Source organism: Hyperolius riggenbachi, chromosome 9, assembly GCF_040937935.1.
Source record: "Hyperolius riggenbachi isolate aHypRig1 chromosome 9, aHypRig1.pri, whole genome shotgun sequence".
Classification (NCBI taxonomy): Eukaryota; Metazoa; Chordata; class Amphibia; order Anura; family Hyperoliidae; genus Hyperolius; species Hyperolius riggenbachi.
In genome coordinates, this window is record NC_090654.1 from 263435096 (window position 1) to 263451888 (window position 16793).

The 16793-nt window shown below is 49.2% G+C and overlaps 1 protein-coding gene across 5 annotated transcripts in view; it reads left to right on the plus strand.

Moving 5' to 3' along the window:
- CEP128 (centrosomal protein 128) overlaps positions 1-16793 on the plus strand; it is a 253904-nt gene that overhangs the window by 91208 nt on the left and 145903 nt on the right. For 4 of the 5 annotated variants that reach the window (XM_068254444.1, XM_068254441.1, XM_068254442.1 and 1 more), the window contains exons 13-17: positions 2275-2625; positions 4603-4819; positions 8723-9156; positions 9234-9398; positions 14855-15031. In XM_068254444.1, coding sequence (XP_068110545.1) covers positions 2275-2625; positions 4603-4819; positions 8723-9156; positions 9234-9398; positions 14855-15031 — 1344 coding nt within the window. The remainder of the gene's footprint in view (positions 1-2274; positions 2626-4602; positions 4820-8722; positions 9157-9233; positions 9399-14854; positions 15032-16793) is intronic. The other variant, XM_068254445.1, reaches the window with a different exon arrangement.

Sequence of the window (16793 nt, forward strand, 5' to 3'; positions counted from 1 at the left end):
AAATTTCTGTATAAGTATAATGATTCAAAGGCAATACAATCAATCTGTTTGCCAACCACAAACTGTCTGTGTGTCTTTAATTGTGGCTGACCAGATTCAAAGCCAGTACTGGTAAAGAAATCACAGAGTATTATTTCTAGGTCATCCTGAGGGTCAGTTGGGTCTGAAAAGGGCACCACAGGATCAAGGGCGGGTGGGCAGCAGGCTATACTGGGGTGGCTACCTATACTGAAGGGAAGGGGGGAGGGTCATCAGGCTATCTATACATAAGGGCGAGTGTTATCAGTCTTCTTATACTAAAGGAAAGGTGGAAGGGGTCATTAGTCAACCTATACTGGAGGGAAGGGGGGGGTCATCAAGCTTTCAAAGCTGGAGGAGGAGGGGAAGAGTTATCTGGCTACCTGTACTGCCGGTGGTGGAGGGGTCCTCTTGCTGCCTATACTAGAGGGAAAGGTCAACGAACTACCTATACTAGAGGGGGGCTGGCTGGTGACAGTGGCCTTGGGTGGTAAAGAGTACAAATCCGGGCCTGTCCATGTGCACCTCAAAATTAGTCCTCTCTATCCACTGAACATGTCCACGTGCACCTGAAAATCAGTCCTCACTCTATCCACTGAACATAGCCATGTGCATCTCAAAATCAGTCCTCACTCTATCCACTGAACATAGCCATGTGCATCTCAAAATCAATCCTCACTCTATCCACTGAACATAGCCATGTGCATCTCAAAATCAGTCCTCACTCTATCCGCTGAGCATATCCATGTGCATCTCAAAATCAGTCCTCACTCTATCCACTGAGCATATCCATGTGCATCTCAAAATCAGTCCTCACTCTATCCACTAAACGGATCCATAGCCTCTTTTCTGCTGGACAGATAAATGTCTTCAGATAAGCAAGACTTGAATGTTGTGTGCCCTCTAGCTGAAACCTTGCATGGTTTTATTCCAGGATGACAGAAGGCAGTTTTTAGACTCTCACTACGGGAAGCTGGTGGCCATGCTAATAACAGTGCAATACTGCTTCTAGTGCTGAAGGGGGCAGACCACTGAAATGAATGCAACAGTGCAGTATCTCCGTACCATGGAGTACTGACGTATGCTGGCTTTTGGTGGAGCTCCATTTCCAAATGGCTCCTCAGAAAGTTGTAAAATCTTCTAAGTCTTTACCCAATGTGTGTGTTCAGTGTCAGAGATGTGTGTGAAAAGAGGCACTACCCTGATAAACACACACAGATCTGCAAAGCAGGAACTACTAATATTTCTCAGTTGAAGTCAAAATACATCTGTGTGAAGCTTTCTGTTGCCTTGACAAAGACCAGGTGATTGGTTGAAACATGTAGGCAGGGAGGAGGCGGAACCGGCTGGACCTCGCAACCCACGTTTTTGAAACACAGAGCTCCATGTTTGCGACGGGCATGTGAGCTGCCCTTACAATCCTTACCTCACTGGAGTCACCGTCACCTGGCTTTTGGATACAGACTCTACAGTCCTGCAGACAGCAGTTGTTGAAGAGTGGTGAGATCTGTATGTTAACCACACCCCATGCGCACACAGTTTTGTGGCATCTACAATGTACTTAGCGCTGGTCTCAATGCACTTGAGCAGGGGAGGACCCATAAGAGACGACTTACCGTCTACATTAAATAAAGCTAAAGTGTAAAGGCCACAGCTTTATTATAGAATTCAGATAATACAACAGTTAAAAACACATCCAACATCATGATGCCCGGGGATGGGAGAGTTTGCTGTATCCCTAGATGAATCGAAAAGGAGGTAACCCCTCTGATCCAGCTGTCTTATAGTGCCTGGGGCTGACCAAGACACTCCTCCTTCATTTCACAACTGGGGAGATCCTATGCCTCGTCATTCTGTCTCTGGGCCCACCTGTTCATGCCCCCTTTCGTCTAGCTGTGCTCCTGCTCTTGGGTTACTGTATGCGTTGCCTGCTTGTGTTGTGTGAACTGGCTGTATAGTGTGTATGAGACCTGTCTCCATTGTAGGGCTTAGCCATTATGTCATGGGGTCCCCCTGATTCATGCTTTTAGAGTGGGATATCTCCTGCTCTGTGGGAATATACTGATGCTGTGATTGCCTAATACATTTTCCTTTTACTTCACACAGAGTTGAGCACTGCATTTTTTTGTATTTTGACTATTAGTTCAGTAGCTTGTCCTTGTGACATGATTGGCTCTGTAGTACTGGAGATGTTGGCAATATAGTTGCGTCCTTATTCTTGTGTCCGATGACCCTTTCTCGTTGCTTTGCCTTCAGGTTCTGACTGCAGATGTGGACAAGAGAGAGCGACAGCAGCTTCGCATGTTAGAGCAATTGAAAGACATCCAGAGCCGCTACGAGAATTGTGAGCGGGAGAGGAGGCAGGCCGAGAGCCAAAGTGCTGAGCTGGGGCAACAGCTGGAGGAGGTGACACAGGAGGCCGAACGCTGCTTAGCTGAGCTGCGACAAGTGGACGCCCAACGTCTGGAGGCTGAGAAGAAGAAGGAAGAATTAAAGTCGAAAGCCCAGGAGAGTCTCAAACACTGGAAGATGAAGTGTAGGAAACTGGAGCGGGAACTGGAGAAGAAAGATGAGTCCACGAGAGAAACGAGTGAGCGCTGGAATCAGGTCAGCATGGCTGCAAGTCCAATAAACGGGCCCTCAGTTCCCACCAACAATTCATATTCTGTACAAAGATCAGCACGGCTGTCATTCCAATAAACATATCCTGAGATCCCACCAACAATGCATGTTCTGTACACAGGTCAGGAAGAATAGCTGCTATTCCAGTAGACATCTCCTCAGATCCCACCAATAATGCATGTTCTGCACACAGGTCAGGAGGAGTGCTTGCTATTCCAATAGATGTCCTCAGATCCCACCAACAATGCATGTTCTGTACTCAGGACAGGAGTGGCAGCTATGCCAGTAGATGTTCTCAGATCCCACCAACAATGCATGTTGTGTACACAGGTCAGGAGGAGTGGCTGCAGATGTCCTCAGAGCCCACCAACAATGCATGTTCTGTACATGGGTCAGGGTGAGTGGCTGCTGTTCCAGTAGATGTCCTCAGATCTCACTAACAATGCATGTTCTACACACGGCATGTTCTACACACAGGTCAGGAGTAATGGCTCCTATTCCAGAAGATGTCCTCAGATCTCACCAACAATGCATGTTCTGAACACTGGTCAGGAAGAATGGCTGCTATTCTAATAGATACCCTCAGATCCGATCCAACAATGCATGCTCTGTACACAGGTCAGGAGGAATGGCTGCTATTCCAGTAGACATGTTCTCAGATCCCACCAACAATGCATGTTGTGTAAAAAGGTCAGGAGCAATTACTGCTATTTCGGTAGATGTCCCCAGATCCCACCAAAAATGCATTTTCTGCTCACAGGTCAGGAGGAATGGTTGCTATTCTAGTAGAGGTCTTCAGATCCCACCAAACAATGCATGTTCTGTACACAGGTCGGGAGGATTGGCTGCTATTCCAGTAGATGTCCTCAGATTCCACCAACAATGCATGTTGTGTACACAGGTTAGGAGGAACAGCTGCTGTTCCAGTAGATAGTCCTCATATCCCACCAGCAATGCTTGTTCGGCACACAGGTCAGAAGGAATAGCTGCTATTCCAGGAGATCTCCTCAGATTCCACAAGAAATGCATGTTCTGCACACTGGTCAGGAGAAGTGGCTGATATTCCCATAGATGTCCTCAGATCCCACTAACCATACACGTTCTTTGCACAGTTTAGGAGGAATGGTAGTAATTCTAGTAGATGTCGTCAGATCCCACCAATAATGCATGTTCCAAGCACCTGTCAGTAAGAATGCCTGCTATTCCAGTAGTTCTCAGATCTCACCAACAATGCATGTTTTACATATGGGTCAGGAGGAATGGCTACTATTCCAGTAGATGTCCTCAGATCCCACTAACAATGCATGTTCTGTACACAGGTCAAGAGGAATGGTTGCTATTCCAGTAGATGTCCTCAGATCCCACTAACAGGCATGTTCCATACACATGTCTGTCCACAAAAGTATGTCTGTATGTACGGTTGTTGAGCGTGCGTTTGCTAGTGATGGTGTCTGTTCTTGAGTGCTGACTGCTTTCAGTAGCTTGAGTGATGTCAAATGGGGAAGTGTAATCTCCGTAAGAATAATACAGATATACTTTATTAGGTGTATCTGGCATCCTCTACAGAGCTGCGAGTTTGCCATAAGCAGTGCAAACAGAGCTGGCAGAGCCACTCTATTTTTGCTTCTGTTTTTCTGCACCTGTTTTGATAAATCTGCAGCAGCATATGTGCCCAGGTGATATGGTCCTAACACCAGCCCTATCGGGGCTGCCAGCGCATATTACCATGTAGATCTCCCAGCAGCAGCAGCATAGCTGGGATAATCACCCGTGTTACTTATACTTGAGTAGCAGCGCAGCTGCGATTATTGGTATCTCTTTATGGTCTCCACCTATCCAGGTATCAGCTGTTGTGATTAATAGCCAGTCAGAAGTTGCTGCGAGTTACTACATGCAGCAAAGTCTTCACAGATCTTCTGCCTGTGGCCACCCTACAGACCAACCCATGTCTTGTGCTTCCAGGCAGCCAAAGAGAAGGATGAGATGAAAAGTCATTTGCAGGTCACTGTCCAGCAGGCGGAAAACCTCCGTAAGGAGCTGGCAGAGGTTTTGGCAAGACGGGCGCAGCAAGAGGAAGAGCTACATCTCAAGCAGATGCGTCTAACTGAGGCCCAGGACCAGCAGCTGGACCTGGAGAAAGAACTGCGGGAATCCCAGGAGCTGGCTGGACGTCTGCAGGGTATCTTCATTCTTACTATTAAGCGCTTAAATTTGTGGCCAGAGTGACACAGGGAAAGTCTGCAGAACAGTGCGCGGAATGGAGAGTATGCCAAGGGTGAGGTGCAGAGAAGTGTCAGTACAGTGCCCAAGTGGGCAGCAGGGTGGTGTAGTGGTTAGCGTTCTTGCCTTGCAGTGCTGGGCACTATCTGCACAGAGTTTGTATGCCCCCCACCCCCCCATGTCTGCGTGGGTTTTCTCGGGCACTCTTGTTTCTGTTTAAAGGAATACTATCAAACGTCATCAATTTCTGGCAGTAGCATAAATCAAAATTTAATCAACAGTCTGATGGAACACAGCATATCTTTTTGCTGTGCAGTGTCTTATTTTATTTATTTTACCTTATAGATTGCGTACCCTGAGAAACTGACGGGGAATGGGGCAGCTCATTATATGAGAGGGGATTCCTCTATGACAGTGTAGCAGTGCCTATCCTACTTTCCCCACATCATAGCGCATTATTCAGCGCATGACCCGCCTAAGTAGCCTGCTATGAGGAGCAAGAGACAAGACAACCTCTCTCACTCCTACTCTGCCCAGCCAATCTGCCCCAGGAGGCTTCTGTGTGTTGGGCTCGGGCTGCCGCCGCCGCATCGTCATTGCTGTTTGCTACGAACGGCAAACACACATTAGCTGGAGGAGGGCGTGTCATGAGCCTTCCTCCCCTTCCGCTCCTGCTTCCAATGCTTTCAGGAGCAATGACACGCCCTCCTCCAGCTAATGTGTTTGCCGTTCCATAGCAAACAGCAATGACGATGCGGCAGCCCGAGCCCAACACACAGAAGCCTCCTGGGGCAGATTGGCTGGGCAGAGTAGGAGCGAAAGAGGTTGTCTTGTCTCTCGCTCCTCATAGCAGGCTACTTAGGCGGGTCATGCGCTGAATAATGCGCTATGATGTGGGGAAAGTAGGATAGGCACTGCTACACTGTCATAGAGGAATCCCCTCTCATATAATGAGCTGCCCCATTACCCGTCGCCGTCAGTTTCTCAGGGGACGCAATCTATAAGGTAAAATAAGACACTGCACAGCAAAAAGATATGCTGTGTTCCATCAGACTGTTGATTGAATTTTGATTTATGCTACTGCCAGAAATTTATGAAGTTTGATAGTATTCCTTTAAAAGGAAATAAATATGTAAACCTCCATGCATCTCTCACCTCAGGGTCCCTTTACATTGCTACTTGCATGGCTGTCGTGCTGATCCTCTGCAAAATGCATATATTTAATAGCAGAGACGGGACAAGGTCCTCCAGCACCCAAGGCTGAGACACCAAAGTGCGTCCCTCCATCCCCCTTACCCCAGCCGTCACATACTGATTGCTATTAGAGTAGGAGGCGCCCCAGGCTCCCCCAACACCTTAATCTCTAGTTATCTGGCTTGGAGTCACTGCCATATATCCCCTTTTCTTATTTCTCTCTGCTTCAAACAAAATAGGTGAATGATAGCTGAGTGAGTTGTGCGCCCCCTCCTACACTGCGCCCTGAGGCTGGAGCCTCTCTCGCCTCGGCCCAGCCCTGTTTAATAGATCTAAGCTAGGCTGTCTTAACCTGGGTTCCCTTGAACCTCAGGGTTCCTTGAGTACTCTGTAGGGGTTCATTGGCATTTTCCCCCATCGTGGGGGGGGGGGGGGGGGGGCGTGGGGGCTATAATACAGTACATTATAATAGGGTATACTGTAAAAAGAAGCACTACATTGGGGGTCAGAATAATAATGAGCACATTAATAAAAAGCACTTGACTAAGGAGACATTATAGTGAGGTGCACTGTAATAAGAGGATAGTGATATAAACAGCTACACCTAATTTTAAAGCCCATGCCTCCTGCAAAATAAATGCAGAGGTTCCTCGCCATCCAAAAATTATTTGCAGGGGTGTCTTGAGATCCAAACATTATTTCCAGGGTTCCTCCACAGTGTTCTCTCCAGGCTCTTTTAGCCGAGTGCTCCACCCGGCTAGTTTTGGTGAGCACCCGGCTGTTATCAGCTCACCACCTCCTATACCAGGTGTCCCCAAACGTTTTGAGTCGAGGGCCGGGTCAACATACTTCAGACTGCTGGGGGGCCGGCGTATACAGAAAATGATGTAGAAGTCTTTGCGGGCCAGACAGTGAAGCATACCCAGGTGACAACCTGCAGTCCATTTGGACAGCAGCGTCACCTGATGTGGAATTTGATTGGAAACCAGCAAAGTACTGCTTACAGGCTTTATTCTATATGCGGACCACCAATATTTAAAGATGTAGCTGACCACATCTATAATACATTTTGTGAGTGGGGGGCCGGTAAAAAAGCCTCAGGTGGCCGCATTCGGCCCGCGGGCCTTAGTTTGAGGACCACTGTCCTATACTGTAAGCATAGTTGCATTGAAGCACCAGCCCTGCATTCTCTCGTCTTTCCCTGCTCGGCTACTTTTTCATGCCACCCGGCTGGAAAAAATTTCTGGGGAGAACACTGCTCCAGGGTAAAAAGGTTGAGAAAGGCTGCTCTAACCTGTCCGAGCCTCATCCTGTACAGTTGAGCTATCCAAGCACATAAAGATTTCCACCCCATGTTCCAAAATGATTGATTCCTCTCAGGGTTATCGATTCCTACCCCACACACAGCACATTAGTATTTCAATAGAGTCCAGAGATATTCTATTGAAAAGCAACCGACTGCAGGGTTCCATTGTTCAATGCTGTGCAAGGCTATGGGCTGTCCATCTACTGTCGCTTGACTGTGTTGAAGAATGGGGCAAGCCTGATGGACTTTGGTTTGGAGGGAGGTACTGAGAGTAGGGACAGCTTTTGAGAAGTCCTGCAATCTCACATGGGAGTGGATGATGGGCGAGCAGGCGCAGGTTGTCAAAGGATCGGAGGGGGCGGCTGGGTGCATGTCTGTGGACGAGCTCTGAGATATAGGTCGGGCAGGTCTTGTGTACAGATTTGTAGGACAGGCACAGAATTTTGAAGGTCATCCTGGAGCAGACAGGGAGCCAGTGGAGGAATTTACAGAATGGAGGCGGAGCGATGGGAAGAATGTATGAGTCTTGGTGCCGCATTCATGACAGATTGGACAGATTGTTGGAGAAAAATGTGGTTCAGAGGGAGGCCTGACAGAAGGGAGAGTTGCAGTAGTCCAGGCAGGAGATGAGTAGTGGTGTGCGCCACGAGTAGCTATGAGTACGTAACTTCTCGTAATCGAAATTTGAATTAGCGCGGTCTGCAGCACAGGGGGGATTAACTTGCCTATGCCACTGCCTATAGCCGATGCCTTTTACTCACGGTCCACGTAACTCCACTACTTCCTCCTCCCGGGTTTGAAAGGAGGAAGTCGCACTGGCTATAGGCAGCGACTTAGGTAAGTTAAACCATCCCTGTGCTGTGGACAGCGCTATCTAATTTAATTTTCAATTACGAGTAGCTACGTCCTTTACATTGGCTGGAAAGTGTACTGGTTAAGGGCACCACCTTTGACATGGGAGACCAAGGTTCAAATCTGGCTCAGAAGGGGTTCAAGGCAAGACTCTGGGTGGCCTCTTGAGCGCTCCCTTAATGGCTGCAGCTCTTGAGCGCTTTGAGTCTGACAGGAGAAAAGCGCTATACAAATGTTTGGATTTGTAGCGCACACCACTAATGATGAGGGCATGGGCAAGGAGTTTGGCTGTTTCCAGGGTCAGAAAGGGGAGGATCCTGTCGCGGATGTGGAAGTTGTAGGATCGGGTGACGAAGTGGGGGCAATTGTGGCTGATTTTGAGCTATAACTAGACTGTCCATCTGCTTCCTGTTTGAATTGTAAGATAACACATTCCTTGCCTGTTGATTGATTAATTGATTGATTGATTAATTGATTGATTGATTTGATTGTTCCCTGGTTGGATTGCAGAGGAGCTCCAGAGACAGGTGGAAGTCCAGCAGCAGCTGCAGGAAGACCGTGAACGGCTGCAGGAACAGTTATTGTCCGCAGGTCGGACTCAGGAGAAAAGTAATGATAGAATCCTAGAACTACAGGAAGCCGTCCGGGATCTGAGCAGTGAGAGAGCAGAGCTGAGCAGCCGGCTTGCCCAGGAGGAGAAGAGCAACAAAGAGCTGCGGCGGAACCTCTGCGAGGCCCAGAAACAGGCAGAATTCGCCCGGGAGGAACTGAACTCAGCGGGGAGACAGCTGAAGATGGAGCGGGATGTACATCAGCGGGAACTGACAGATCTCCGCTCCTCAGCCCAGACCGCCAAGAGCAAACACGAGCGGAACATACAGGAAATGCTGACACACTTCAGGCAAGAGAGGGAGGAGCTAGAGGGCCACATCCGGAACCTGAAGGTAATGCCTCAGCCCCCTCCTCCACCCCACGCGGAGGCCTGTGTGCTGTGTGCGCTAATCGTTTCATTGTGTCCCAGGCGGAGCTCATAGACAGCAAGGCCCTGATGAAGTCAGAGCGCCAGAGAGTGGAGAAGATGAAGGTAGAGTGTGATAAGCTCTCGGAGGAAGCATTGCGTGGCAAGGAGGAGAGCGCCACCCTGAGGTGCAAGTACCAGCTGGCCAATCAGGATGCAGAGGAGAAGGTGAGTAGACTAAACAATGCAGCCCCAAAACTGCTGCACTGTACATGTGAAGATGCAATCTAGGGTAGCGGCCATTATACTAACTTTACAAAGCATGGTGGGTTTCTGATAAGAAACCTCAGGGCTCAATTAGGGCAGCAGTCAACAAATGGGGTGGTGTCCTGTTGATTCTTTCCTAATTTAGAGGGCTTTCCCATGTGCATGTCTATTCACAGAAATAACTGAGAATCTCTTGGCTTTTTGGGATTGACAACCTGCGGGAAAATGAAATGCAAATGCACACGCTATTTGATCAGATTTGTAGCTCGAATAAAATGAAACTTGATTTTTCTGTTCAATTTTATCAAATTGAGGTACTCCAGTAGAATCTCGTTATAGTAAATCCTGTCTGGCTGAGGAGAAAACATTAAAGGTTCAATAGTTCAACATTTGTCTGTATGGGAGTTGAATAAACATTATTGTTCCCATGCTGCAGTAAATACTTTTAAAGAGGATCTGTAACGTGAAACCGTCCCCTGGGGGGTACTCACCTTGGGTGGGGGAAGCCTCCGGATCCTAATGAGGCTTCCCACGCCGTCCTCCGTCCCTCAGGGGTCTCGCTGCAGCCCTCCGTACAGCGGCGACGTAAATATTTACCTTCCCGGCTCCTGCGCAGGCGCTCTGGTGGCTGTCGTCTCCGAAGTAGGTGGAAATACCCGATCGCCGTCGGGTCTGCTCTACTGCGCAGGCGCAAGTTTCCGGCGCCTGCGCAGTAGAGCGGAACCGACTGAGATCGGGTATTTCTGTGTAGTTCGGAGCCGAAAGCAGCCACAGCGCCCCCGCTGGAGCCAGCAAAGGTAAATATTGAACTGACAGTCGGGTCTGTCGCCGGCTGTTCGGAGGGCTGCAGCGAGACCCCCGTGGGACAGAGGACGGCGTGGGAAGCCTCATTAGGATCCCAAGGCTTCCCCTACCCGAGGTGAGTACCCCCCAGGGGATGTTTTCGATGTTACAGAGTCTCTTTAAACTTGCTTTTTTATCCTTTTAAACACAAAACAATACTTTAGGCTTTGATCACATCTAAAATCAAGATTATTTTTTTTTCTCCTCCCGGCACTTACCTGCGCGCTTCGATTTTGTGTAAAGCGCTTTTGCAGAGTGATTTGTTTTTTTCCACTTCCTGACGCAAGTCAGGAAGTGAACTCGTTGACCCGGAAATAAATACAATGTATTTATTCATCAAAGTGTGAACACAATCGCTGCACAAAGCGATTTTGTGAGCGTTTTGTGATTTCCCTATACCTTCCATTGTAGCAAATTCTCCCTAAAAATGGCACAGGTAGCGCTTTGCTGAGCGGATCGGAAGCAAACTGCTCAGATGTGAACTCTCTCATAGGGAATCATTGCACAGGCGCTTTCAGGGCGAGTTTGCAAATCGCCGGCGCTTATAAAATAGTGAAAACGCCCTGGGTGTGAACAAACAAGCCCTCATATTTTGAGGAAGGTTCTATTTAGCAGAAGGAATATAAATACAATTGTTTCTCATCGGTTTCTGTTCAGTTCAGGTTTGCTTTATAGTCTTTTGCTGTTACGCTGGGCGAGTGAGGAAAAAAGGCATTAAAACTGAAGGATAGCTGAGGCAAAAGCAATATGGGGACCTTTTGGAAATGCCAGTTCCCAGGCTGCCAGTATGACCTTCTAAAATAAAATAGTCAGAAACGTGCTTAAAGGACAACTGAAACGAGAGGGATATGGAGGCTGCCATATTTATTTCATTTTAAAGGGAACCTGAAGATTAAAAAAAAAAAAAAAAAGTTTCACTTACCTGGGGTTTCTGTCAGCCCTCTGCAGCCGCCCTGTGCTCACGCCAGTCCTCAACGAGTCTCCGGTCCCAGTGGATGTCGACTTGTTAGTTGACAACCACTGCGCCTGCACAGCCCTGGCTGCCCCCATCATCGTTCATGCTCCCATTGCCTGGAGCATCCTGCGCATGGCACAGTATGAGAAAATCTTTACTGCGACTGCGTAGGACGTCCCGGCATCGGGAGCACGAACGGGGCCGCACAGGCGCAGTGGATGGCGACTCAACAAAGAAAAATTGAGCCACAGCGTTGAGGACTGGCGTGAGCACAGGGCAGCTGCAGGGGGCTGGCAGAAGCCCCATGTAAGTGAATCCCCCCCCCCCCTTTTTTTATTTCCCTTTGTATCTTCAGGTTCCCTTTTAAGCAATACCAGTTGCCTGGCTGTCCTGCTGATCCTCTGCCTCTAATACTATTAGCCATAGCCCTGAACAAGCATGCAGCAGATCAAGTGTTTCTGACATTATTGTCAGATCTGACCATATTCGCTGCATGCTTTTTCTGGTGTGATTCAGACACTACTGCCGCCAAATAGATAAGCAGGGCTGCCAGGTAACTGGTATAGTTTAACAGGAAGTAAATATGGCAGCCTCCATAATCTCACTGCAGTTGTAAAGTTAACTAGAGATCAGACACTTGTCATATTTATACTCGCTTAATTGGGGCTTCCTCTAGCCCAGTGGTAACCCACCACCACCACCACCACCACCACCACACCACACCACACACACACACCACACACACACACACACACATACACACACACACACACACACACACACACACACACACACACACACACACACACACACACACACACACACACACACACACACACACACACACACACACACACACACACACACACACACACACCACACACACACACACACACACACACACACACACACACACCACACACACACACACACACTACACACACACACACACACACACACACACACACACACACACACACACACACACACACACACACACACACACACACACACACACACACAATGTATAATAGATGCGGTCAGCTACATCTTTAAATATTAGTGGTCTGCATATAGAATGAAGCCAGAAAGCAGATTTCCAATCAAATTCCACATTAGGTGACACTGTTGTCCAATTACGTAGTTATTTGGGTTGAAATTGGACTGCAGGTTGTCACCTGGGTATGCTTCACTGTCTGGTGCACAAAGACTTCTACATCATTTTATGTATAATCTGGCCCCCCAGCAGTCTGAAGTATGTTGACCCGGCCCTCAACCCAAAACGTTTGGGGACCCCTGCTCTAGCCCCATGAGGAGCGATCGATCTTCACCATCCTAACCGGCCACTCCATTGTCCTGGAATCCGCCCCAGTAATCGAGCCAGTCGCGCTCTTCTGCACATGCGCAGCCCGACTGTGCGTGTGCGCCCTGCCGTGCTCCTGTACTGTGCAGGTGCAGAACACTCCCAGGGATGCAGAAGCCCGCAGCTGGCCAGATTACCAGGGATGATTCCAGGACAACTGAGCGGCTGGCGAGGATGGTGAAGGAGTGATTGCACCTAATGGGGCTGGAGGAAGCCCCTGGTAAGTACAAACATGCCTAGTATCCTGATCTCAGGTACTCTTTAAAGTAAGGGTGTCCATACATTTAGTCGATTTTCAGCATCGATCTACAGCCATTTCGATCATAACGATTGACTCTGGCTGAGAACGATGCAACATTGCAACCCGGTCGGATGGGGGCACTGGGGCAGAACAGAACCCCGGATTGGGAATCAGTGACTGCAGATAATGCTTAGCTGAATTTTTGTCACGACAATTAGCTGCAGTTCTCACACTTGCCACCTGGGGGCATTTCAGGCTTAGTGAATAGTTGAAGGAAAACTGACAAAATAAAACTCAGAATACTAAACGCCAAAAAGCTGCTGTCAGCGATGTGAGTGTAGAAGGACGGATAACTTCATTTCATATAACTTCATTTCATATGTGTATGACACCGGATACACTGCTGGCAGTGTGTGCACATCAGGTCTCCTCCTGACACATGCAGCAGTGTGTAGTGTGGGTACATCAGGTCACCTGACAGATGCAGTAGTGTGGGCACATCAGGTCACCTGACAGATGCAGCAGTGTGTGTAGTGTGGGCACATCAGGTCACCTGACAGATGCAGCAGTGTGTGTAGTGTGGGCACATCAGGTCACCTGACAGATGCAGCAGTGTGTAGTGTGGACACATCAGGTCACCTGACAGATGTAGCAGTGTGTAGTGTGGGCACATCAGGTCACCTGACAGATGCAGCAGTGTGTAGTGTGGGCACATCAGGTCACCTGACAGATGCAGCAGTGTGTAGTGTGTGCACATCAGGTCACCTGACAGATGCAGCAGTGTGTAGTGTGGGCACATCAGGTCACCTGACAGATGCAGCAGTGTGATGTGTGTGCAGATCAGGTCACCTGACAGATGCAGCAGTGTGTAGTGTGGGCACATCAGGTTACCTGACAGATGCAGCAGTGTGATTTGTGTGCACATCAGGTCACCTGACAGATGTAGCAGTGTGATTTGTGTGCACATCAGGTCACCTGACAGATGCAGCAGTGTGTAGTGTGTGCACATCGGGTCACCTGACAGATGCAGTAGTGTGTGCACATCAGGTCACCTGACAGATGCAGTAGTGTGTGCACATCAGGTCTCCTGACCGATGCAGCAGTATGTAGTGTGTGCACATCAGGTCACCTGACAGATGCAGCAGTGTGTAGTGTGTGCACATCAGGTCACCTGACAGATGCAGCAGTGTGTAGTGTGTGCACATCAGGTCACCTGACAGATGCAGCAGTGTGTAGCATGGACATAAGCAGTTCTGGCTGATAAGGGAGTCTATAAAAGATTGTGGTTGATTCCCTCCAATAAGAGCCCACAGTTTTCCTCCTCACATATGAACCACATTTGGTTTCCAATGCTGTGTCCTGCTGTCTAAATCTATAGAGGCGCTATATGAAATGTAAAAACTGTTTCCATGGGTGACAGCAGGAGCATCCTCGGCATATGGTAACGGTTCTTTTGTTGCGCCACATGGGGACAGGAGGGCCTGGACACTGGGCAGAGTGTAGGCCTTGGTGCTGGTGGGGAGCCCAGAGTGCGGGTCTGGTGCTGGCGGGAGCCTGAAGTGCTTGGCTGGCGGGAGTGCCGGCCGAGCGTTGGCGGGAAGCCGGAGTGCAGGTCTGATCCCGCCGTAGTGGGGCCTGGCCTTGGCGCAAAGCCAGAGTGGGCCTGGTACTGGGGAAGCTCAGATTGTGGGCCTGGCACCCGTAGAAGTGCGGGCCTGTTATTGGTAGGGAGCCCAGCATGCAGGCATGTTTTTTTTTTTTTTTTTTTTTTTTTTTTTTTTTTTTTTTAGGGAGCCCAGGGTGCAGGCTTGGCATTGATGAGTCTAGTGAGGGGGGCCTGAAGTTGGTGGGAGCCCTATGGATCTGTGCCCAGCTGCTGTTATATGTTTCTGCCACTTGCTGCCTCTCCCTCTCTCCTCCCCATAGAGCAGAACATGTTGCTGAGCAGAGAGCATGTTGTATACAGTCAATGCAGCTGCAGAGTAATTGTCGGTCGCTGTGTATTCCTGCTCCAGGCTCTACAGATCAGCACTCTGGGGCAGAACGCAAGGAAGCTGGAAGATGACGTCCAGGCTCTGCAGGAGAAGCTGAATTCTCTGGAGACTGAACAGGAGACCATCCTGGGTGTCCTGGAGGCCGAAATCAACTCCACCTGCCAGCTGCTGTCCAGAGACGCCATGGACAGGTTCAAGGTGAGTCCTGATACTGGCCACTACTGGCCGTCTGCTGTCACTGCACACTGTGCAGCCTGTATGTTGTACTGTATGACTCAGGACTAGAGATGATGCAGATTTTTATGCAAATACTAGCCAACCCGCGTCGTAGCATACGCCGCATCTATCTATCTAATAGAGTACGTGCCTCAACCTTGAAGCAAGAAGAAGTAGGCTTTCCATGAGAAAATGTATGCGTGCTCAAACACCAAGTTTAACCCTAGCAAGTCTGGCTTTGCAAATCCGGCCTAATTGGCTATTCATGAGGCAATGCTCATGCAAATATGCATTTGCTTTCGCATGCCAAACTATGCAGGGTCCAAAAACCAATACCGCAAAGCGATCGCCCTGCGGGTAAAAACTGGCACTTACCACAGGTGGTGGATGGCTTGCTCCGGTGGTGTGAACCCTGGAGTGAGTGCGCCTGTACTCCCCCCCCCCCCCCCCCCCCCCCCCCCCCCTCTGGAGTGCTGTATGTGAGCCAGCCCTGAGCTCTAAAGCATGGGGTGACCCATGCTTCTCTCCTTTCTCATGTGGTGCCCCCAAATTAATGCGCATGTAGCAGAACGCAATGGACGTTAAGGTAAGTGCCTGTTTTTAATATTGGGAGGTGGGTGCAGACGGCTCTCCCCGGCGCTGGCCACACTTGGGGGGGGGGGGTCGTCCACGCCACCCAGCCTCCCCCTCCGGGGTGCCGCTGTGGTTTCCAGGCAGTGAGAGAGCCTGGGACCCTGCGGTCCCCCCAGTTGTATAAAAAGGGGGCATTGGGAATCCTCCCCGTGGCGCTCCTGGAGGCCTGGAGCACACCAAAAACTGCTAGCAGATCCGCAAAATGCTAGCAGATTTTGAAACTTTTTCTTATTTTTCAGTAGCATTTCACCTAGCATTTTGCGGTTTTGTAAAGCGTTTTTGGTGTAGTAGATTTCATATATTGTTACAGTAAAGCTGTTACTGAACAGCTTCTGTAACAAAAACGCCTGCAAAACCGCTCTGAACTGCCGTTTTTCAGAGCGGTTTGCGTTTTTCCTATACTTTACATTGGAGGCAGAAACGCCTCCGCAATCCAAAAAATGCCTCACCTCGGGAGTATGCGTTTCAGCAAAACGCCTCCCGCTCTGGTGTGCACCAGCCCATTGAAATACATTATCCGCAGCTGCAAGTGGATCGCAAAACGCTGCCGAACCGCTCTGGTGTGCACTAAGCCGGATAGTGCTAATGTAGCATGTAGCAGGGTGACTGCTTTGTGGTATTGGTTTGTGCATGCATTTGCATGAGCATTGCCTCATGAATAGCCAATTAGGCCAGATTTGCAATGTCAGACTTGCTAGGGTAAGGCCTCTTTTCCATGGACTGTGAATAGGCAGTGAAATGGCTCTCAAACTCTCACAACTGCTCACTGCTGCCTGGTAACTGCTCGCTGCTGCCTGGTAACTGCTCGCTGCTGCCTGGTAACTGCTCGCTGCTGCCTGGTAACTGCTCGCTGCTGCCTGGTAACTGCTCGCTGCTGCCTGGTAACTGCTCGCTGCTGCCTGGTAACTGCTCGCTGCTGCCTGGTAACTGCTCGCTGCTGCCTGGTAACTGCTCGCTGAGCACACAGCTCAACAGTCCGTGGAAAAGAGGCCTTAAACTTGGTGTTTGAACACGCATAAATTTTCTCATGCAAAGTACTTCTTCTTCTTGTTTGAAGGTTGAGGCACTTAGTCTATTATATATATATATAGATATTCAGCTTGAAAATGGA